Source organism: Bufo gargarizans, chromosome 2, assembly GCF_014858855.1.
Source record: "Bufo gargarizans isolate SCDJY-AF-19 chromosome 2, ASM1485885v1, whole genome shotgun sequence".
Lineage (NCBI taxonomy): Eukaryota > Metazoa > Chordata > Amphibia > Anura > Bufonidae > Bufo > Bufo gargarizans.
The window spans coordinates 710561986-710585170 of record NC_058081.1 but is presented as its reverse complement, the minus strand read 5'-3'; the positions used below and the strand labels follow the sequence as shown (position 1 = coordinate 710585170).

The 23185-nt window shown below is 40.5% G+C and overlaps 1 protein-coding gene across 1 annotated transcript in view; it reads right to left on the bottom strand.

The window, feature by feature from the left end:
* Positions 1–23185, bottom strand: part of LOC122926343 (IgGFc-binding protein-like) — a 48324-nt gene that overhangs the window by 19394 nt on the left and 5745 nt on the right. Inside the window, exons 2-16 of the mRNA XM_044277717.1 lie at positions 20938–20991; positions 19138–19472; positions 15808–16696; positions 15275–15609; positions 13290–13857; positions 12077–12675; positions 11265–11838; positions 7714–8303; positions 6244–6796; positions 5005–5210; positions 3945–4086; positions 3438–3769; positions 2617–3178; positions 1882–2483; positions 844–1405 (exon numbers count right to left, since the gene is read on the bottom strand). Of these exons, the coding sequence (XP_044133652.1) occupies positions 844–1405; positions 1882–2483; positions 2617–3178; positions 3438–3769; positions 3945–4086; positions 5005–5210; positions 6244–6796; positions 7714–8303; positions 11265–11838; positions 12077–12675; positions 13290–13857; positions 15275–15609; positions 15808–16696; positions 19138–19472; positions 20938–20991 (6903 nt within the window). The remainder of the gene's footprint in view (positions 1–843; positions 1406–1881; positions 2484–2616; positions 3179–3437; positions 3770–3944; positions 4087–5004; positions 5211–6243; positions 6797–7713; positions 8304–11264; positions 11839–12076; positions 12676–13289; positions 13858–15274; positions 15610–15807; positions 16697–19137; positions 19473–20937; positions 20992–23185) is intronic.

Genomic DNA, 23185 nt, shown 5'->3' with positions numbered 1-23185 from the left:
GGGGCTCTGTATAGGGGCATTTTATACTGGGACACATTATGGTGGGTACTATGGGGAAGGGGGAGAGGAGCACTATGGGGTCATCTATGGGAGCACTAAGAAGGGGTATTTTATATTAGCACACTATGGGAACATTAGCTCAACTGGGGGCATTACAAGGGGGTATGTTTTGCACATTATAAGGAGAATTATTTCTACTGGGGGGCATTATGGTGGGCTTTATTACTCCCCCATGGTATGACACCCCTAGTAGCAGCACCAGTCTCTCCCTGCTCTGCTATCCCTCTGCCCCTTCTCCAAATCCTTATTATGAAATCTTTCTCATTAGGATAAAACACAACATCAGCTCTGCTGAGCCCCCGGCCAAAGTGTTGAAGTGGCGTCCGAGATCCCCAAGGGCCAAGCCAAGTAATTGTAAGTTTTCATGTGGAGATGTTTATGTTATACACATATAGCCTACACTGTGCCACACAATATACAGTATACGGTATAAATCTATTTCTTAAGAGATGTCTAAGTAGCCAGTTAATGTGTGCAGAAATACTGAAAAATGCACAGGCAGATATGTTTTTGCCAGTCTCAAGTATAAGTTTGACGAAATGCACTTGTGAAAGTAAGTGTCCCTGAATGGCAGTTAGGAAATGTGGTCACCCTAGTTGGTTGCACTTGACACTTATAGAGAAGCTACATGCTAAAAATGACCAGTGTTTCCATTGAAGCCCCACAAAATAGTATGTGACCACCAGACAGTCAGTCTCCTTAACATTGGTAAGTTATAATGGTAACTCAAGGAAATTCGAAACACAAGGTCATCTATGATTGAGATTAGTTGACAACACTTACCACATATTGTATATTTTCTCCATTCTTCGATGATGACTCCCTTTTCTTGACATTCAGAGACATACCTAGCAATGGCTCCACAAACTCCTGAATATTGACCTCCAGATTGACAGCTATCATACACGCAGTCAGCAAAATATAATGAAGGGTTGATTGTATCGTAGCATTGACTCAGAGGTCCATCCTTCTTCTTGATAATACCACAATACTTATCACCTGAGTATTTAAGGGTATCATCTGCACTACAGCCTTTGCAATTCCCTACACATTCGGATGTACAGTCATTATTGTCACCAACCCTAAACTTTTCTTCAAACTTAATTTCGTCTTCTTTGTTGCCTTTTGGGGTCAAGTCATCACTAGGATCCTGGTTGAAGTTTCCACACAGGCCACATAGTGCATCAGCATAAGTATTAGGCACCATCACTCGGCCATAAGTTTCCCAGTTGTAATTGATGGTAACCTCAAAGTCAGTGCGGACAAAAGCATGTTCTCCTTTCATAAATGCTTTGATTTTGTTGGATCCCAGTGTGAAAGGTAAAAAATTGGCGACACCATTGACCTAAAAACAAAAAATTTTAAGCATCTGAAATATTTTCATGTACAGTGAAACCGAACATGAAATACAATGCAGATAGAGTGTAGCAGGTAGACATTGAATGAAAAATCGAATATTCCACTACACGAATATTAAACTACAAATCCCATCATGCCCTGACAGTCAGGAGTGTTGTGGAGAATCAGTGGTTTGGGAATACTCTTCTAGATTTTGACCTGGTCAGATTGTCACTGCTTGAAGTTGGGTTTAATAATGAAGATGAGAGAGAAGTGTAGTGGTAGAAACATTGAGCATCAAGCCCCAAGAACTTCAAATTTATACATCTGGCTGTCTTCCCTAGATATGGTTAATTATATTAAATTAAATGTCAACCAAGTACCCTTGAGATCATAGGTACCGAAAATAGCAGGCACCTTTAAACCTCTTAATTTCTTTCCAACACAACCCAACCCAGTACAAATCATATAATATACACTCACCAAAACTCTTTGAGGATAGTCCCTGGTCAATGTGATGGTTTGATTGTACACTTCTAAAGTCAAAGACTTTGTGTAGGAAACATTTTTACTTCCCCTTCTCTCATTTTGAATTTTGACTTGAAAAGGGGTAAGGTTTGGATCCATCGAAGGACACAATCCAGTCAACTGATAGGTACATGACCCCATGAAGTCATATTTCCTTCCATCGAATGTTGTATAGTGAGGATCTCCTGTGCTCACACATGTGGCGTAACTTACAGGATAGCAGTCTCGGACACCTCCTCTTAGCATACATCTTTCATTGTCTTGACATTTGTCTTCTGTGCACACTACGAGTCCAAGATTGGGGTCACACTTACAGAGAACACTGCACTTATCATCAGACCAAAACTTTTGGTTGGGCTTGTAATAAATATCTTTGTAGATGCATCCACAGGTTGTGACATCAATACATTTGCCAGCACTAAAAACATATCCCTTATTGCATAGGCATGCCTCCCTGCATGGTTCTGTGCATCGGTCTGGAGAGTTTTTGTCAAAACAGGTAGCCGGGCAAGAGGTGCCACAGAAATCATAGTGACTGTTCTCAGGACAATTCATATCTAACAAATAAATAAATTTCAACTTTAAATCACAATGACAATAGTTTAACAAATTGAAGTTTATAAAATAAAATGACTAATAAAAAAATAAAAAACTGAAAATAGATTAAAACAACTTAAAATGTTAGCTTACCACATGCAGTAATGTTTCTCCAGTCTGGGATGAGCACTCCCTGTTTTCTACATGCTGTAACATAGGCTTCAAAAGCCTGACACAAGCCAAGCCCATCATGACTACAGACATCTTTGACACAGTTATTAAGGAATATGGTGGGACTGACTGTGTCATAGCAATCTTTGAAAGGTCCATCGTCAGCCTCAAGAAGACCACAGAACTCTTCTCCTTCATAGAGGTTCTTCAGAGTCTCATTGCATTCAGAACAGCTTCCTTGACAACTGTCCAAGCAGAAAGCATCATCATCATCAGCCACTTTCCATGACTTTGCCCACTTGGTTATCACAGTCATTTGTTTGTTGTCAGGAGATACTTTGTCATCTTTAGGGTTACCATTGAAGTTTCCACAGAGACCTCTAATGGTGTCATAATAGCTGCTTGGGATTGTGATTTCCACATGCCAATTGTAATCATATTCCACCTTAAGACCAAAAGACGTTTTCAGGACTGCATATCCTCCACTTTGAATAACAGTGATTTTGTCTTTTATGAGAGGGAGGTTTTGAATTTCACCATTTACCTGAAAATTTACAAAAACATATATTCATTTATGGAAGGAGTATGGAGGACACAAATTTATAAATACTATACGAGCATTCATTTGGTTTAAAAATTGGATGATTTTCTAAATTTCTCATGACAAAAAATAGCTGATATAGTAATCTGCATCGAGAGGCAATCTATTGTATACCCGATAGACCTTCTTAGGGCCAACTTAGCATATGTAACTGATGTGTTTAGTAGCCAGACATGCATGAATGCAAAGAAGAGGCACTTACTCGAACTTGTCCAGGTTCATCTTTTAAGATTGAAATGTTGAAGTTGTATACAAAGATATTAATTAGCCTGACGGAAGAGGATGTTGGACTTCCTCTGTTGTCATTTTTCTCCTCAATATGGAAATACTCCAAGGTGGTATCAGAACCAACATATGCAGCCAGGATATATGTGCAAGTGCCATGGAAGTCAAAGTTGTAGCCATCAAATGTGGTAAAGTGAGGATCTCCCCATCCAGTGCAAGAGCTTGTATAGTCAGGAACGCAAACTGGAACATTGACATCAACAACCTCACAGTGCTCTTTTGTTCTACATGTGACTGACTTGCAAGGATCTAGAGAGATAAAACATTATTCATTAGGATCAGAGCAGCACAACTTTCTGTGGCAGTTTTTTTGGGCCCACACAGTTTGCTAATGTTACCCATGTTACCTTACAAAGCTCTTAATAGACTTGGAAAACTCAAAAGACTAGTACATATAATGTTATGCAAGCTAAAGTTGCCTTACCTTTATTAATACATTGGACTTTTCCATTTAAGACAGTGCAGATTTCATCAGAGGCACAGCTGTATGGTTCGCAGACCATCAGATGTCGAGAAGTACAAGTGCAAGACTGGCTGCAGTCATCTGAGATGATGGTCTCATTGATCTGTTGAAAAGCAAACATGCCGTTGAAAGCTCAAGAATACATACAGTATAACAAAAAAGGAAACAATTAGAACTAGTGTTAAAGAAAAGTGAGAAGACTATGGAAGAGGAATTAAAAGTAGGAGAATGGTTGAGAATATGAATGGAGAGAAGCACAAAGAGATTGTGGGAAGGAGAATGGGGGAGTATACAAATGTGTGAGCGTGAAAAAGGAGTATGGGGAAGAAGAAGAGGAACTTGGGGGGAGAAGGAGAATGGAGAGAGATGAGGGAAATAGGAGGAGAACGAGAAGAACAGAGAGAAGGAGATGAGTGAGGGAGTACAAGAGAATAGAGGAGGAAGAAGAAGTAGATAAAAAAGAAGGAGAAGTAGAATGGGCAAAAATAAAAGAAGAGTAAGACTAAAGGGAGGAGAATGGTTGTGAAGGAGAATGGAGAGGAAAAACAAGGATGACATAGTAGAAGAAGAATACAAATTACTGTAGAAGATAATGAAACTTCAGGAGAGAAGAAGAAGAATGGTCATGGGCAAGGAAGAGTGAAAATTGGGGGAAGGAGGGCAAGCAATGCTAAAATAGGGGAGAAGAAGGAGAGTGAGGATAAAAAGAAGACAATGAAAATGAAAAACAACATAATGGGTGGCTGAAGATGAAGAAAGGAAGAGCAGATGAAAAGAACAAAATATGAAGGATGCAGAAGCAAAACCAGACAGTGAAAAAAAGTGGAACAGAATATGGAAGACAAAATAAATGAAGATCAATAAAGAGAAGAAGTGAATGGAAGGAAGTATGAGGAAGGAAACACGATGGCAAAGGTTGGAAGACTAGGGGAAAGCAAATTTAATTAAATCCATAATCCTATTAGAACTATTAACAATGAAATGAAGAAATTTAATCTGTAATCATAAAATGTCTCTTTACCTTGTAAAATGTTGAGTTTAATATGCATCGGTCACACAAATCTGGAGTCACACAGAGACCACTTTGGAAGAAATATCCATTGTCACATTGGCAGCCCTCTGAGCAGGTTGTTGGGCAGCTGGTAATGTCATAGAGGGAAGAGCAACTAGTGGAACAGACATCAGCACAAAGCTCATAATGGCTGTGCTCCTGGGAGCAAGTGTATGCTGGAAACATCAGAATGGATAAGTGTTAATGTAATGGACACCCATACAAATTCCACTATATTGCCTAAACTCTATGTGCGAGGCTGAATTACAGAGAGGGACGATGAGGCACATAAAGTCAACTTTGGAGCCACTATAGGCCAGTTCTTATTAACCAGTTGTTAAACGGGTTTCCCATGTTCAGGTTTTTTTTTGGCTGCTCCCTCCCCATCGCCGGACCTGCGGAAGGATGCATACTTATCTGCTTTATGTTGCTGGATTCCAATTCCTTTGGTCCCCTCACTGCCTCTGATGCTCTCCGGTCCCCCGTGTAAATATCCATTGATCGATTTACATGAAGCATGTGGGACATGTCACGACTGCAGTCAGAAATTGTCTGCAGTGGCACACATGACCCCCATTAAACCGGATGTTTACACGCTGGACTGAAGTGCATCAGTGCCAGTGGGAGAGTGAAGATGCCATAACTCAGGGGTAAGGAGCAGGTAAGTATGCTTGCCTCTGCAGGTCTGCCAATGTGAAAGAGGGGGAAGCAGACTGAAGGTCCCTAAATGTGGACAACCTCTTTAAACTGAAAAACTGAAGCAGATGAAATGATTGTCTAGTATAAGCAGAACTGAACAAACTTTTTCCCTGCAACATACCGCCTTGCAAGCTGCAAGAGGCAAATGACTTCATTGTGCCCACCTGCATTGATTCTCTTTGTATATATTGGGTTTGGGGGGGTAGTGAAGTCCTAGAAGTGGGATGGGGCCTTCACCAACCTCACTCTGGCCCCTCTATATACAGTAGCCTCAATAACTGTAGATGATTCATTATAATTTGTCCTTTTTTAACCCACACCAACTGCTTACTACATTAAATATAGGTCTCAATAAAACTTCCTGTTTCCTGTTGTAATTATTCTTTATAGAGATTATTCTGATGGACTATTCTGACAAATATTTAAGGAGTTGTATAATTATGTATAATTGAAAATGTGGTCTTTCTTGGACCATGATCTTCCAAGAAGGTATAAGATTCTAGTACTTACGACAAAAGCTCTGTGTCCTCCATGGCTTTATATCTATACCCGCATCTTGGCAAAGCTTTGCATAGCCTTGAATAATGGTACAAAGTTCTCCAGTTTTTGAGCAAAGAGTGTTAACACAGCTCCTCTGGTAGGCTGTAGGGTCAATTGTTTGATGGCATGGTGAAAATGGGCCAGTTGGAGAAGTAAGAATTCCACAGAACATCACCCCAGAAAAAGTCTTCCTTAATATTCTGGGGCAGTCAGAACAAGTTTGGTTGTCTCCAGTACAGACTTCATTTGTAGTGCAGAATTCTTCTGGTTCTTTCCAAGACTCAGCAAATGATACAGCATCATTATCAGTTGGACTAAGTTCATCTTTATTGTCATCATTGTAGTTTCCACACAGGCCACATGTCTGATTGTGATAGGTTGCCGGTATAGTTACATGAATTGCATTGTCTATCGCGATGACCATGCTAAAGTCTGTTTTAAGGACAAGTCCTCCACCCTGATACTCAACCCTGAGTCTACCAGCCTCCAGCTCAAATGGGATATTTCGAAGAATATCGTTTACCTGAATAAAGAAAATAAACAAGTGGATCAAGAGCTTATTAATATCATACACGTCAACATTTGTGAATACCTTAGATGCCAATAGAAACCTCTTCTACTGAAGCACAAGTGCTACCTGTTGACCTGTTCTTGAACATTTGATTAGGCCCAGCTCATTGCTAAAGACAAATTCAATGAAACCTCTTTGAGACAGCCACACGAATTACAGAAAAAAAATGGTCTTCTTTAGAAATGATCCTCTGAAAGAGGAAGACCAAAAGGCAATAAAAAAGCTCTGCTCCTTTCTGGGCCTGTCTCTTCCTCGCTTCTTTGCAACTGCCTGGCCATGTCAATCAAAGCCATAAAGGGAGAAGTTGGCCACAGAAAGGAGTGAAGCTTGTGTGCAACATGAACAATGGTGATGCCCTTGTTGCACTAAAGTCCTAATCTGCATATTAAAGTGGTTGTTTCATCACAGACAATGGGGACATATCGCTTTCACCCATATCGGGAACAGGGCCCCGCAAGGTGGTGGCTGGAGGACTCCCGTCCGGCCACCACCAAGCGCGCTCCCCATAGAACTAAATGGGAGTGTACCACGCATGACTGGCCACGACTCCCATTCACTTCTATGGGCCCGACAGAACTAGCCAAGCCAGCACTCGGCTATTTTCGACGGCCCTATAGAAAATGAATGTAGGGCAGCTGCGCATGCACAGTGCGCCCACCAAGACTTTCAGGGCTCCGTTCTCGATATAGGTTCGAGTCCTGATGGTGGGACCCACACCTATCCTAGCGATATGCCCTCATTGTCTGTGATCATAATGTGGGAACGGAGCCTTGGATCAGTGGATCCACAGCTACGCATCTATGCAAACAGTTTGATAGGGAGATCACCGGTGACAGAGTCCTTTTAAATAATAATAAAAATAGTCTTACCAGGATTTTGTTTTCAGTTCCTTGCAGAAAGGTGACAGTATAATTATAGACTTCAAGTATGACTTTCTTGCTGATGGTAACTGAGCCTTCTACATTCCTGATTCGGATAACATAAGGAGTCAGCTTTGACCCTTCCATCAGGCAGGTCTGTGTCAATATGTAAGAGCAGTTTCCATTGAAATCATATCCGAAATTATCAAATGTATTGAAAGTTGTCCTTCCAATGGCTGAGCAGACGGCGTATCCCACAGGATTGCAACTTTGTACCCCCTTGACAATGCTACATTGTTCATAGGGGCCACAGGAGGCGGACTCGCAGGTGACAGCGCCTCCCCCATAGCAGGTACATTTTTTCTCACATGTGTCCTCTGGGTAGAAGACATCCCCGGGCTTGTAGTATTGGGAATTGTAGAGACATCCACATTGGGACAAGGGCACACACTCAGTACCACTGAGAACATAGCCTTTCTCACATTCACAGCCTTCCCGGCAAGTGGCATCACATTTTGTTGACAACGACATGGAGAGGCAGGTGGAAGGACAGCCACTGATGCAAACGTTATATCTGCTGTTCAGGGGGCAGGACATTGCTGCAAATGAAACCGTTAAGATTTGCATTAAATTATTTATTTCATTTTCTTATGTTTGAATTATTGTGGTACTGAATTCGTTACAGGGCAAAATAAATGTTAAGATCTATAATTCACACGTAACCACATGATGTATTTTCTACAAAGGTTTAGGACTAAGGCTACTTTCACACTTGCGTTTTTGACTGATCCAATAGGGTTCAGCAAAAATGCTTCCGTTACTGATAATACAATGATCTGCATCTGTTATGAACGGATCCGGTTGTATTATCTTTAACATAGCAAGGACGGATCCGTCATGAACTCCATTGAAAGTTAATGGAGGACGGATCCGTTTTCTATTGTGTCTTTCCCATTGACTTGCATTGTGGGTCATGCCAGATCCGTTTTGCTCCGCATCCCATGACGGAAAGAAAACAGCAGCTTTTTTATGCTCTCTGGTCTGGGAACGCAACTAAATGGAACGGAATGCATTTTGGAGCATTCAGTTCTGATCATTTACTTTTTGTCTACATTGACAATGAATAGGGACAAAACGGGATCTTTTTTCTCTGGTACGGAGATCTTCTGCTGGATCTCAATACTGGAAAATCTAAACGCTAGTGTGAAAGTAGCCTTATACACACAACAGTTGTTTGAAAAGAGTCTACATGGTGCCATACTGAGTCCCTTTGGCTTTGGAGCCATAGTATGTGTGTATGCTGCCATATGATGTTTCTTTATTGCACCATATTCTGGAGATATTCATTCCTGGAAACAGTGTTGGAGCCTATTAGTGCCACAATATTAAAGGGAGCCTGTCACCAGGAAATTCACTGTTAAGCCAGGCACAATGTCTTCTAGTTCAGCTGACTATAATGATGCCTTTCACTTAAAAAAATACTCGTTATCCATATGCAAATGAGAAGTTAACCCCTTCTACCCTGGGACAGTTTTCGCCCTCCTGCCCAGGATTTTTCTCCCATGACCCTCCGCAAAAAGAACCATCTATGACCCTTACTCGATATTCTTAGACTTAAGAAAATTACGTATCGCTGGCTATACCCGTTCGGCCTACTTATCAACTTACCTGGCCGCAAACTGGTAGTTTGCTCTGTTGCCGACCTACAGAAGGTGTATACGACTTTGGATTTGGAGGCGCTGGACATAGTCGATTGGAACATGGTACAAAATATAGCCTCTCTACCGTCGCTACCAGTGACAACCACGTGGACCCCAGGGACAACTGCCAAATCCCAAAGGAAAAAGTCTTTGCCTCGCAAGATGACCCAGAGGAAACTACATTCTACACAGGAGAGGACACTAGATGACATTTAAGTCTCATTCTGGTATCTGCTCAACGCTCTTCTCTAATGGAGGTTTTTCAAATCTCTACTTCATCGCTAAGCCCGATGAGGTGGCTTTAGGCCGTGTGAATAGAAAATCCCCCCCCCCTCATGACCGACCGTCTGAGGTTCCAGCATGGTCATGTTCATATCTTTACGGTTTGACTTTACTTAAAAGTACTATTTTATTGCGTAATTTGGTACCATACCAGTTATATGTGTTTATTCATTGCCTTACTTTGCTCATCCTTTCCTTGCCTTCATTCTTTTCCTGTCAACTTACCAGACAAAGACTGCCGATTTACCCTGAGTATAGCATTCCACTTATGAGAAATGCCTCCAATGAGAATCTAATCCTACGCTTGGTGGTGAATATCTTAACCTATTTGGTGTGTCATCTTGTCTCCCATACCTTTCTTTCTTTAATTTAGTCATAACTACCATCAAAGTTTGCTTTTATAATAAATGCTATTTGCTGAAGTAAGACAACCCCTCTAAGTGCACCAAGAGTGGGCCCAAGCCACTCTGTGCACCATTGACCCACCTGCTTCCTCTGCCATCCCATCCCTCTCTTTCTTGATTGACAGGGCTAGGTTGATGACTATGTAGGAAGCTGGCCCTGTCAAGAGGGAGGGGATGGCAGGAGGAGCAAGGGTGCACATTTCATTTACACAAAAGTATTTTTTCTCTAGAATGAAACAATGGATTGCTAAGTGAACAGTATCCTTACAGTTAGATCTGCTAACCCTAAATGACTTTCTGCCTGGTTTAACACTGAATATCCTGGTGACAGATTCTTCTTAAAGGGGTTTTCTGAGTGTTTCATATTGATGACCTATTCTTAAGATAAGTCAACAGTATTAGATCAGTTGGGTCCCACTCCTGGGGTCTGCCAATGAGCTGTTTGAGGAAGTCTTAATGTTTCTGTGAGAGCAGCGGCCTTCTCGTAGACCACCAAGCTCAACGATATCCATTGTATAGTGGCTGTGCTTGGTATAGCACGTCGGACCCATTCACTTAAATAGGATTGAGCTGGGCCTAAGCCATGTGACTGATCAACCTGATGTTACTTGCCTAGGGCAAGCTGCAAAAAAATGCAGTGCTCACTGGAGTGCCACAGCCTCTTCAGCCAGCTAATTGGTGGAGGTGCTGGGAGTTTGACTCCCACTGATCAGATACTGAAAATGATGAAAGCCCCTTTAAATCAGAGGCATATGTGGGTACAGTATGGCCCCACAGCCTCATATGGATACCCTATTATAGACAGTTGTCTACAATGTAGAGCCTATACATTACTGTAATAGTGGAAGAGGACTATAGGTGGTTTGCGATACTAAGCAAGTTTAAATTTCTTCTGATATGTTTTCAAAAGGTGGACAATGGGACTCCACTATTGACTTCTCAGAAATAAGACATGGAATTTTTAAGGTCTGTGGGCTCTGCCAATAAATAGATTTTGCAACAGACATAATATTAAATATCAATATGGACATGGTAGAAGAGGTGTAATGTCTTGGTGCAATATGTTCCTATTATACCTGAATCCAGACAGCTTATTGGGTATGGTAGATATCTTTGACTGGGTTTTGACATTGACACCCCGAGGGATGCTGCCACTGATCATGGATATACTTACGACAGATGTCAGATCTCCATTCATAGATGTCAACTCCAGCGTCCTGACACAAAGCAGCATAACCGGTCAATAGTCTACATATGAGATCTGGCCTTTTACCATATGCACAGATATCATAAACACAGTCCTTAAAGTAAGATGAAGGATCAATTTTGGAATGGCAATTTCTAAAAGGACCCTTGGTGTCAAGCACCATTCCACATTCCTTCAGGTTTTTCTTCTGCTCGAATTCCAACTTTCGAAGATTGGTGCAATTAGGTCCCTTGACAATTTCGCATTTGTCAGCATTTTGACCTTCTCTCCAGCTATGACCAAACAAAGAAAGATCAGGCTGAAGGTTACCACCGCGATCAATCAGGTCATCTGTAGAATCATTGTTGAAGTTTCCACAGAGACCACACACGGATCCAGAGTATGTTGAAGGAAGAGTGACACTGACTCGTGACTCCCAGTCAAATGTCACACGGATCCCAAGGCTGGTCTGAACAATGCATTGTCTCCCAGACTGGAAGATGTTGATGTTACCAAGCTTTGACTTCAGAGTTAATGGAACATTGGACTTTATTCCATTCACCTAAAATGAAAAACGATGTATTTTTATCTCTTAAAGCAACAGTATATCTCCTAAAGTTGACATATGTAGGGTCATTTGAAAAATAAGCTTCTATATAGCTATTTCTATCTAGCCACTACTTGCTTCCCTTGCATGTAGCTATCTACTAATACTCTAGTTTTTGGAATTGTTTTATAGGAGAAAGATGGAGGTCATAAACCATGATATGTGGTCATGACCATTCCAAGTATTAACTTACCAAAACTGCTGCTGGGTATTCTCTATAGATTTGGACTTCTGTTTCAAATATAGTGAAGTTAACAGCAGTGGTATAAGAGACGAGAAGACTTCCTTGGTGTTCATTTCGCACAATGATTTGAAAGTCAGCTAAATTATTTTTCTTCTTGCAAAGCCCTGATAGCAAGTATTGGCAAGCTCCCTGGAAGTCATAATGGAGGTCATCAAAGGAGACATAGTGAGGGTCTCCTGAAGCAGAGCAGATCTTGTATTTGGTTGGATAGCAATCTTGGATTCCATCATAGACCAAACACTTTTCTCCATTTGCGCATTTGCTATTGGTGCATACTACTTGACGAGTTAATGGATCGCAGAAGCATTTTTTCCGACAGGCAGTATCATTCCAAAATGAGTCACCTGGATTTATGGAACGACCCTGGTAAAAGCAGCCGCAATTAGCCTTTGGTTGACATATTCCCTCGATCATCACAAATCCTGCATCACACTCACAGGTTTCAATACAAGGATTGTTGCATTTAGATGGAGCATTCAGATCCTGGCACGTAGCTGGGCAAGCACTTCCACATTTGTTATATGTGCTGTTCCCAGGACAGTTGATAGCTGAAGAAAGGTGACAGTAAAAATTGTTACAAAATAAACTGGTTCCATAATAAAAAAGATAAGGAATAAAGCGAAAGGTTTAACAAACAATAGACTATAGAAGTTGAAGCTGGTAAGTACATCAAGAATTAATGACCTGAAAGAATCAAATCTAAAACTTCCTTCTTTTCACTTTTAGAAGACATGTGACCTTCTAACTTCTAAGAACAGGGCTATCTCCAGGACTATGTGGATCTAAGGGCAAACTATGGCTCCTTTGTAACTTCATTGGTTCCTTTGTTTCATATGTGTTGTGTATATTTACTTAGATCACCAAGGGCCCCCCAAGATCAATGACATCTGGCCAAGCTTGCAGAGAGATATCTCAGTAGAAGGATGTACTGTAAACATTGGATCATGTGAATTTTTGGATCTATAAAGAGAAAAGTAATGACGGCAACTCCTTAGAAATAGAAGTGTCCAGTTGAATTCATCTAAGTCAGTGGCTATTACCCCCAAAGTGATTGTCAGTCCTTCCAATATGAGCTGGTTTGGGTAACAGACTTCTAAATCCCATAGGTACCTTAATTTACTTTAAGTTATCAAGACTAAGAAGATCTTGAGGTTCTACTTACAGCATTCGGTTATCTTTCTCCATTCACCAACTTGAATATCTTCCATGGCACATGCATCACTGTAGGCCTTTAATGCCTGGCACAAGATCTGATTGTAACCATCGTTGAGGCACAGATCATAGACGCAGTTGTCCATGTGGTTTTGAGGATCAATTATTTTATGGCAGACTTTAAAAGGGCCATTACTCTGGGTGAGAATGCCACAATACTGTTTTTTTTCATATATTTTTTTATTTTCAATAGGACAAAGCTTACACACTCCATTGCAGTCATCATGACAGTCTGCATCACTGGTCTCATTAACCTTCCATCGTTGGCCATATTCAATTGGTGATAAAGCCTTTTTTTCATAGGAGAGGTCATCTCCGAGGTTACCATTGTAATTTCCACACAGACCACCAACAGCCTCATAATAAGTGCTGGGAACGGTGATCCTTAGGAGTGTGTTCCAGTCATAGAAGACTTTCAGCATAAAATCAGTTTGAAGAATTAATGACGTACCATTTTGTGATAATTTCAACTTGCCGTCATTCAGTATAAGGGGAAGAGGAAATTTTTGATCATTTACCTATTAAATGAAGAAAGCAAAAAAGGACGTACAATTAAACAAACTTGGGTGGGGGTGATGAAGGACAAATTATAGAGAGGGCACATAGGCCATTTGTCTGGGCACTCCAGATCTCAGCTTCCATGATGGCCAAGAATGTGTTTCTTTTAAAAGTGGTTTTCTAGGATCATATTAATGGCCTATTTTCAGGATAGGTAATCAATTTCAGATCAGTTGGGGTCCAATGCAAACTTTTGACTCGGTCGTCACTTTTGACTCCTACTTTGTGGCCCCGTTTGAAAGAGCTATGACACTCATACATGCAGCCTCTTCAATGTTTACCTTAGGCCTCTTGCACACGGCTGTTGTGGGTCCGTGACCGTATTGCAGCCTGCATACAGGGGGTCCGCAATACACGAGCACCGGCCCGTGTGCACTCTGCATCACGGATGCGGACCCATTCACTTGAATGGGTCCGCAATCATGGAGATGCGGTATGGGAGCACAGATCGGAACCCCGCAGAAGCACTACGGAGTGCTTGCTTGTAGTTTCTACCCGTGCCTCCACACCGCAAAAAAATAGAACTTGTTCTATATTTTCTTTGCGGTGCAGACAGATCACGAACCCATTCAAGTTGAATGGGTCTTGATCCGTCCCAGCCACCGCAGGGACGTTACCCGTGCTTTGGGGACAGCAAATTGCGGTCCCCAATGCGATGAACGGATGCACAACATTCGTGTGCAAGAGGCCTTAGTCTGTCAAGCTGCATGTCCTTTACTTAGTAGGATCATTGCAGCTTTTGGAGTTTTGTCCCATTCGACTACTATATCTCAAACGTGCAGGTAGACAGACAGAGGGTAAGACTGAGGAGGCTGCAGCCCTGTGGCTCCTTCTATCAGCTCATCAGCAGGGTACTAAGAGTCATACCCGCTCTGATATTGAGGGAAAAAAGCTGGCTGTTCCACTCAGTGTATATTGAAAAAAAAAAACACTTTTCAATGGAAAAAAAATTGCAAAAAATAAATATTTTTGATGCCGCGTCCAAAACACTACAGAATTATCATTTCATATATCCCATACGAGGAACACCATTAAAAAAAAATAGCTTCTTTTTTATTTGCCACCAAAAATACTGAATAAAAAGTGATCAAAGAGTGTTATGTACCAAAAATGATGGCAAAACAGGCTGGTTACTAAGGGGTTAATCCAGGTCTGGGGGATGATGCTTTTGTTTATGGTGACATACTGTATTACTGAAATGAACTGGGTCAGTAAAGGAATCACTGGTAAAGTTAAAATATACTTTATATAGATTGTTTATATATTTATTATATACTGTATTTGTGAAAGTTGAGAACTTTATCAGATTTTCGAATGCATTATACGGTGGGAAAGAAATGATTGACCTGATTCTCCAGGTACATACAAAGCACTTACCCTCACTGCTCCAATTTCCGACCTGACACCAGTGATATTATAACCGTAGACCTGGATTTTGACTGATTTAAGGTACGATACAAGAGATGAACCTCGATTTTCATTCACAGCTTCAATATTAAAGTATGTAAGGTTTGTATTAAAGGTTTTGGACATGGTATAAGAGCAAGTTCCCTGGAAATCGTAGTTCTTTCCATCAAAAGTGCGATAATGGGGGTCTCCCCATGCCCAGCATGTGGCTTCTCCGGTTGCTTGGCATATTGCTTTACCGTGAAGGATTTTACAGACTTCTTTTGTCCTGCAGGAGACTTGACTGCATGATGGTCGGGAAGAACCTACATAACAAATGTAAATATAACATTTAGTTATTAAACAAAGTATTTTAATCCTAAATTTGTTATTAGAGCTCCCCAAAAAAATATATTTGACAAAATCCATACTCCTCCTGCAAATTCCATACCTGAAAGTAGACTAGCAAGTAGATTTGCTGACGGAGGAGAGGACAACTTTATCTAACTGCTATTTCAACTTACCTGCGATGCAAGTAGCCACTTCTCCATATGCATTTAGGTTGGAGATCCTAAAAACACTTAGACTAAAGGGACTTTTACTGCTTTCGAATAGATATTCTTGAGAGTTTTCAGTCAGTGGGAACTCCCCCCAAGAATATTCGGTTCCTTGAATTGAGTTCCAGTTAATGCCATTAAGAGAACCTCCGTTAACAGTTATGTCTTTCAGATTAGATGTCTTAGCCACGAGAATGGCTTCATTAAAGCCTTTCAAATCTTTCATATACACAGTCTGAAACGAGGTACAAAATGAGGTCACATCTGGGACGGTCATAAGAAATGTGTCATACTGCATGCGTCCTTTATAGCCACCAGTACTGTAATACATGACTTGGATGCCCTCTGTTGAATTGATGAACAGTGGAGCATCCGCCTCCAGTTGAATTTCCATGACTCCTCCGGCATCTAGCTCCTGGCTCTTCTGCAGTGATCCAGCTTGATAAGTTACTAGGGTGTTCTTGGTGGCAGCTGTGATGTACACAAGATCATAATTGGTCTGGAATGATACGGTTGGTATGAAGAACATTGTCCCCCAAATGTAAGTGGGCTGCAGCTGTTCATAGACGTGGTTGCACTTGGTGAACTTTATGGAGCAGGTGTGACCACTCAGAACTGCAATTGGTTTATTTGACACAACTTTGGTGCCGCTGAGATCATCTGCACTTTGAAACTGAATAGCTCCATAGCTTTCAGTAGACAGTTTGAATGACTTTCCTTTGACGTAGGTTGTGCCCAAATATTTCAGTGTACCAGTAGGAAGTATAGTGAGTTCTGCAGGTTCTTTTGAAATGACAACAAACTCTTTAAAAGATCCATCAGAAGGGGTAACAATGTAATATTCAGTCCCCAATTCCTATGGAGAAAGACATCTACATGAAATGAAATTACGATAACCAGGGAAACACCAATTATTGCGTAGACACTGTAGGGAATAATTAAAGAGGCTCTGTCAGCATAATCATGTATTAAACCAGGCATACAGCATAGTAGGGCTCATCACGCTGATTCAAACTGCACCTTTGTTTTGTCTGTACACTAAACAGCTGCAGAGATATCAGAGTTGTTATTCATATGCAAATGAGCAAATAGGAGCACCAGGGGTAGGGCTAAATCATTGGAGCACTGCTTTTGTAACACCCTCTGTGCTCTGCACACTCCCCCCATCCCCTTGATTAATAGGACAAAACATCAGCATGCTGAGGACAGAGCTATGTCCTAGAGCATTGTCCTAGCATGTACATATCATATACACTACTTACTGAAGCTTAACCATGTTGAGAAGAGTGGCTTTCTATACTTAGAAAGCCAATATACATATTACTGCTTTATTCAGAAGTACAATAAATGATAATAAAGAAACCAGTAATATGTGTTAGCTTTCTAAGTATAGAAAAAACATTCTTTAATGTGGTAAGGTTATAGCTTAGTGTTTAGTGGTCAGACTTGCATGTAGAGGTTCAAGTCCCAGGAGAGACTTATATATGTTTTTATTTAATTTTTTTAAAGGATGACATTAAGATGTTTGGCCTAGAGCACTTAGACTTACTGTATGTGCGAAGAATTTCATAATCATTTTCCATCGTGAGGTCAAGAAACAAAGTCTACATGTAGGCCCACATCTCATTAGGTCTATTTAAAGAAAATAGCTCTCTCTCTATACTGTATGTCTCTATGCTCATGTTGGGCTAGTCAATCAGCAGAACCTGATGCTGACTGGCTAGCCTAGCATCCAGCAGAGAAATTATAGTGAGCTGTGTGGCTTCATTCATCTGCCTGCAAAGAGCACGCATTGTGACCCGACCTGTATTACCAGTCCAGGCTCCAGTACTGTCAAGTTATCTGACCCTGGCCCTGACCGACAGCTACAGCAGCAAATACTAAGTTATCTTTGAAGTTTTTAGGGGTATGGTACACTATATAACACACAGCATCAGACACAGTTCCCGCTCCATACATTATTAGAATTAAGTTCTATGCGAATCAGACGTCGATCCGCTCATCATTATATATAATATGCAGTTGCAGGCACAGCTCATGGGGGGAAGGGGGGGTGGGGGGGCACACTATATAATATACAGCAGGTACTGTATATAATACGCAGTAGCAGGCACAGTTCATGGGGGTATGGCACACTGTATAATATGCGGCAGCATGCACATGGCAGGGGGGTATGGCACGTTATGTATTAAGCAAAAGTAACAGTTTTTAGGGGTATGGTACACTATATAATACACAGCATTAGGCACAGTTCATAGAGGATATAGTAGACTATATAACACACAGCATTAGACACAGTTCATGGGGGCTATGGTACACTATATAGCAGGCACATGCAATGCTCCATGAGAAAATAATATGAAAAGAGGTATCTCCCAAAGAAAGAGAAACATCTAGCTAGCGCCACTTTGTTGAAGTTCCTCCCTATGAGTGAAAATCTGATTTTTTAACAAGCCTTGGAAGATGCCAAGCCAGATATCCATCTGTACACAGCTGTTTTGGGGTGCTTGCCACTCATATGTACTGAATACAAGTCTGCCTGGCTGGTTGCGATGCCCTGGAAGCAGCTTAGGCAGGACACTGGCTCTCCTTCAAGAGACCAGCCAAGTATGGAGACTTATTGGCAAACAGGTATCTCCCAAAGAAAGAGAACCATCTCGCTAGGGCCACCTTTTAAAAGGTCAAAATCCAACTTTTTTAACAAGTCCTGTACCTCTTCCCACCATCAAAAAGTAAAGGGGATAAAAGTAACCAGAACTTAGCCATCTCTACGGGAACCAAAGTAGCTACACGGTCTGGTTCTACAATACATACACCCTGAGCCCCATTGCAGATCTTTAATAAGCTCCCAGGATACCATGTAAAATTTATAATACTTCTTTCTTTTTAAGTGGAAGTGGATCATTTAGGCCCCTACAGGAATGAGGTGCAATTGCTACTTCTGCCCCATGGTCAGCTGTGGAATTGAGATATAAAGTAAAGTATGTAGAACTTCAGACAGAGCCTTCATAGATGTAGATATCATCAGGTTTATTATATCTGACATACTTGAGCAATGCTGCAGGAATAATCAAGTGTGCAGAACCAAGGAGTGATAAATCAAACAGAAAGTCTGAAAATTGATCTTAAATACTTTTTGAAAGATCTGAAGAAAATGACTGCTACGTGATGATAGAAAGGAACATAAAAAAAAGATGGTCAAGGCCAACATCAATTTGTAGAGCTTGAGAACAAGTAGAACCTTTATAAATAGAGCTTTTCACAATTTTTTTATACAGTTGATGATGAATTTCATACCGTTACTGGAAATAATGATGCGCTATCCGAGCTTTGTTCCTTGTAGTTTGTGGAAACAACCGACACCGGATTATTGGATGAGACAGACACAACATAGGAGGAATCCACAGAATCTATCAGCTGGATCTTCGATGGAAGCAAAATTGTGGTTTCCTCCAATTTATTTAAGGTGATCTTCGAATTAAATTTATCTTGATTGATCCTAATGGTGACTGTGGTGGAGTCATATAAGGCAGTGATGGAGAGACTAAGGGTGGGATCGCCAGAATTTCTGTCATGGTTCTGCATGAAAGCAGTTATGAACTCTTTTCCTGGGACCCCCGCTGTGCAGAGAGCTGGTGTAGAAGAAAATTTTTATTTTTTTTTTAAATGTAAAAAAAATATATAATTATAATACTTGTACATATACAATTTTATATATATATATATATATTTGGAATATTTTCCTTGTTATTTTTCTGAGCTGGATTTTCTATTTTTATGAAGCTCTGTCCATCATTTCATAGAGTTTGTTTTTATAAAATGAGCCTCTATTTCAGCACTGTTGGCCCTGGGTAGATGACATACTGTACCAAGGACCTCTTTGAAGTGTTATTAACACATAACTAAATCGTCAATGACCCATAAAATACTTAAAGCTGAATAAATGTGTCAGCAAACAAAAGATGAAACATAGAAGAGCCCAGAAAAAATAGCACTGACCTACAGGGCTGAACGTGGTAATGAGGAGAAATAGCTAGAAAAAGCTAATATTTAACAGATTCCATTAGAATTCCTTCTCCGAGCTATCTGTCTTTCATATCTATCTAATATCTCTCTATCTAATATCTATCTATCTAATATCTCTCTATCTAATATCTCTCTATCTAATATCTATCTATCTATCTATCTATCTATCTATCTAATATCTATCTATCTATAATGCCTATTTATCTCCTGCCTATGTATCTAATATCTACGGTATACATCTATCCATTTATATCTATAATCTATGTATCTATGTATCTATCTATCTATCTATCTATCTATCTATCTATCTATCTATCTATCTCTCTATCTATCTATCTATCTATCTATCTCTCTATCTCTCTCTCTCTATCTATCTATCTATCTATCTATCTATCTATCTATCTATCTAATATGCCTATTTATCTCCTGTCTATATATCTATCCATTTCTATCTATCTATCTAATCTCTATATATATCTTTCTATGTATTTATTATCGTATAATTCACTTCCTGTTAATAAAATGTCAGCTACTTGTACAGTGACCCATATTTAGGGTACATTCAGACGACCATAAGTGTTTTGTGGTCCGTAAAAATTGTGGATCCGCAAAACACAGATACCGGCCGTGTGCATTCCGCATTTTTTGCGTACTGCACATGGCCGGCCCTATGATAGAAATACCTATTCTTTTCTGCGACTGCGGACAAGAATAGGACATGTTGCATCTTTTTTGCAGAGCCTCGGAACGGACATACGGCCGCGGATGCATCTTTTACGTCCCCATTGAAATTAATGGGTCCATACCTGTGCCACAATTTTGGGGAGCCAGAAACATGGACGTGTGAATGGACCCTCACTACGAGTTATTCAGGGCGAATGTTCTGACAGGAAGTCCTCAGATGTGCCAGAATTATTGCAGTGATTTTTTTTTACTTTAGGCTATGCCCCCTTTTCCGCAAAGCCACACCCCCGTATTGAGTATATATAAAAAAAAAACTTTCTTAAAAACAAACAAGATGCAAGGTCAATAGGGAACCTGGGCCTCATCTCAGTTATTAAATGTACTCACTGAATCCCAGGAAGAGCAGCAGGAGGCACTGTAGACCCTGAGAGCCCCTCATTGCTGAAAAAGAAGAGAAATTCTATATATTATGTTATGATTCAATACACAAACCTGAAGTATAAAGATAAAGCTGAATAATAATTTAATAAAATATAATAATAATAAAAATAATAATATAATACTGTATAATGTTACCACAGAATCTGCAGCAAATTGTGAGTTTTCCTCCATTTCCTTCTGCTTGATCTCCTGCATCTTGTCTTGAGAAATTCACATTGTATCACAGACTATGCCGGATATTTAATATTATTTATCTCAAGGATTATTAACAGGAAATATCACAGGAGCTGCCATTTACAGAGGTCCCATCGCCTCTCCTGAAACGTCCATTTTAGTAAATTATTTTATTTCTTACTCAGTTCTTATCATTACTAGACGTTTATAAATTGCCAACTGGGTGTTACCTGTTGGGGGTGTGTCTCACACTATCCAATCAGTGCTCCTGGTTTCAGACAGTGCAGAGACACACCCCCAACTGGTAACACCAAGATGGACCTTTATGGAAGACTGTTGGCAATTCATTTATGAACTCCTGGCAGGAACGGCACATCATAAGAAGAAATGCTCCAGAATTGTTATTACATGAGGAATTAAAGTAGTTAGTAACACCTGCATGTCAGGAGAGGGGACAGGTCCTTTAAGAATCATTTGTTCATAAATGTTTTAACAATAAATTATATTTTTAATGACACTTTTTTCTCTCCATCTATTATCTATCTATCTATGCATCTATCTCTCATATATCTTTCTATCTATCACAGATCAATCTATCTCCTAGTTATCTATCTGTTACTGACTTCAAGTTTTGCCTGATTCTTCAGTGCTTTGCACCGGCGTCTCTGCCCCTGTGGGACCGCTGCTTACCATGTCAGGCCTGGTAGTTCCCCTGCAGCAAAGTCCAGATTCATGGGAATGGAAGGTTGTTTGACACAGTGGTTCCATACCCACTACCATAACACATATCTGTCTATATATAATGTAATATCTATCTATCTATCAAATATTTGTCTCTATATACAGATGTAACTGAGCTAAAATTGACTCTGATAACACATATCTCTTTATCTATCTATTTCATATCTATGTCTATCTACTTCATATCCATCTATCTATTGTGGTCATGCAGGTGGAATACTGGTGGAAGGAAGGTATATTTCACCCAGATTTCTCAACTGGGTGAAGTAAGTGTAATCCAGGGAGTGCTGTGGCCTGAACTTAGTTGTTTAGGCAGGAGAAATACGTGGGGCCTGGATTATGTGGAACGGTTGTTAAGGTTGGCAGAGGGAGCAACCGTTCCCTTCCTTCCTGGCCAGTTTGTTGGTATGCTATGAAACACCTTAAGGCAGTTAACCTCGTTAGGTTACTATATACAGGACCAGTGAGCAAACTACCGTACATGCTGTGTGAACGTCAGCCTAACAACTGTAGCCTAGGTGAGACAAACTCTTTGTGTTATTAGTTAGTCCGAGACGGGAAGGCTTTTGTTTTGTGATTTGTTACTGCAGTACTGGAAATCCTGGGTTCCACTAAAAAGCATGTTTAGATGTAAACCTCCTGAAATCGGACCCTAAATAAAAGTCACGTGAACTTTATATCATCTGTGCCTCTGTGAATGTCCAGAACCGTACTCTGCCCCCCCCCCTATCTATCTATCTAATATTATCAATCTATCTCATATCTAAAAATAAAGGATCTAGACTTAGTAAATGTCACCACATGGAAGGATTAATTGACCTGCTGTTGATAGGTGTCCGGTCAGTTATCGGGTGGGTTCACATTTCTTTGGTCTCTGTAATCACACCCTTGGGCTCTGTTGATTTTACACCTGACTTGAAAACCAAGACTTCTATTCAGGCACTGATCTACAAGAAGGACTGGATTCCACAGGCTTTGTTCTCTGTATTTATTACCTGTCAATTATCTACAGTATATACGAATAGAAATTCCTCTGCATCTAGTTATAAAAAATATTCTCCATTTCATGACTGTATCTGTTAGAGGGGTTTTCCAGGTTCAGGATGTTGATGGCCTTAATACAGCTGCACATATTAGATGTGTCTCGGCCAGGTTTGGCCCTCCGTCTGATGTGTATCGTGGTCTGCCAACCTTCCCCCAGTGATATTGGGGAAGATACACATCGGGCAGGTCACATTGCCCATTCTGTTTGTTACTGAACAGATAAGCTGTTGCCTGG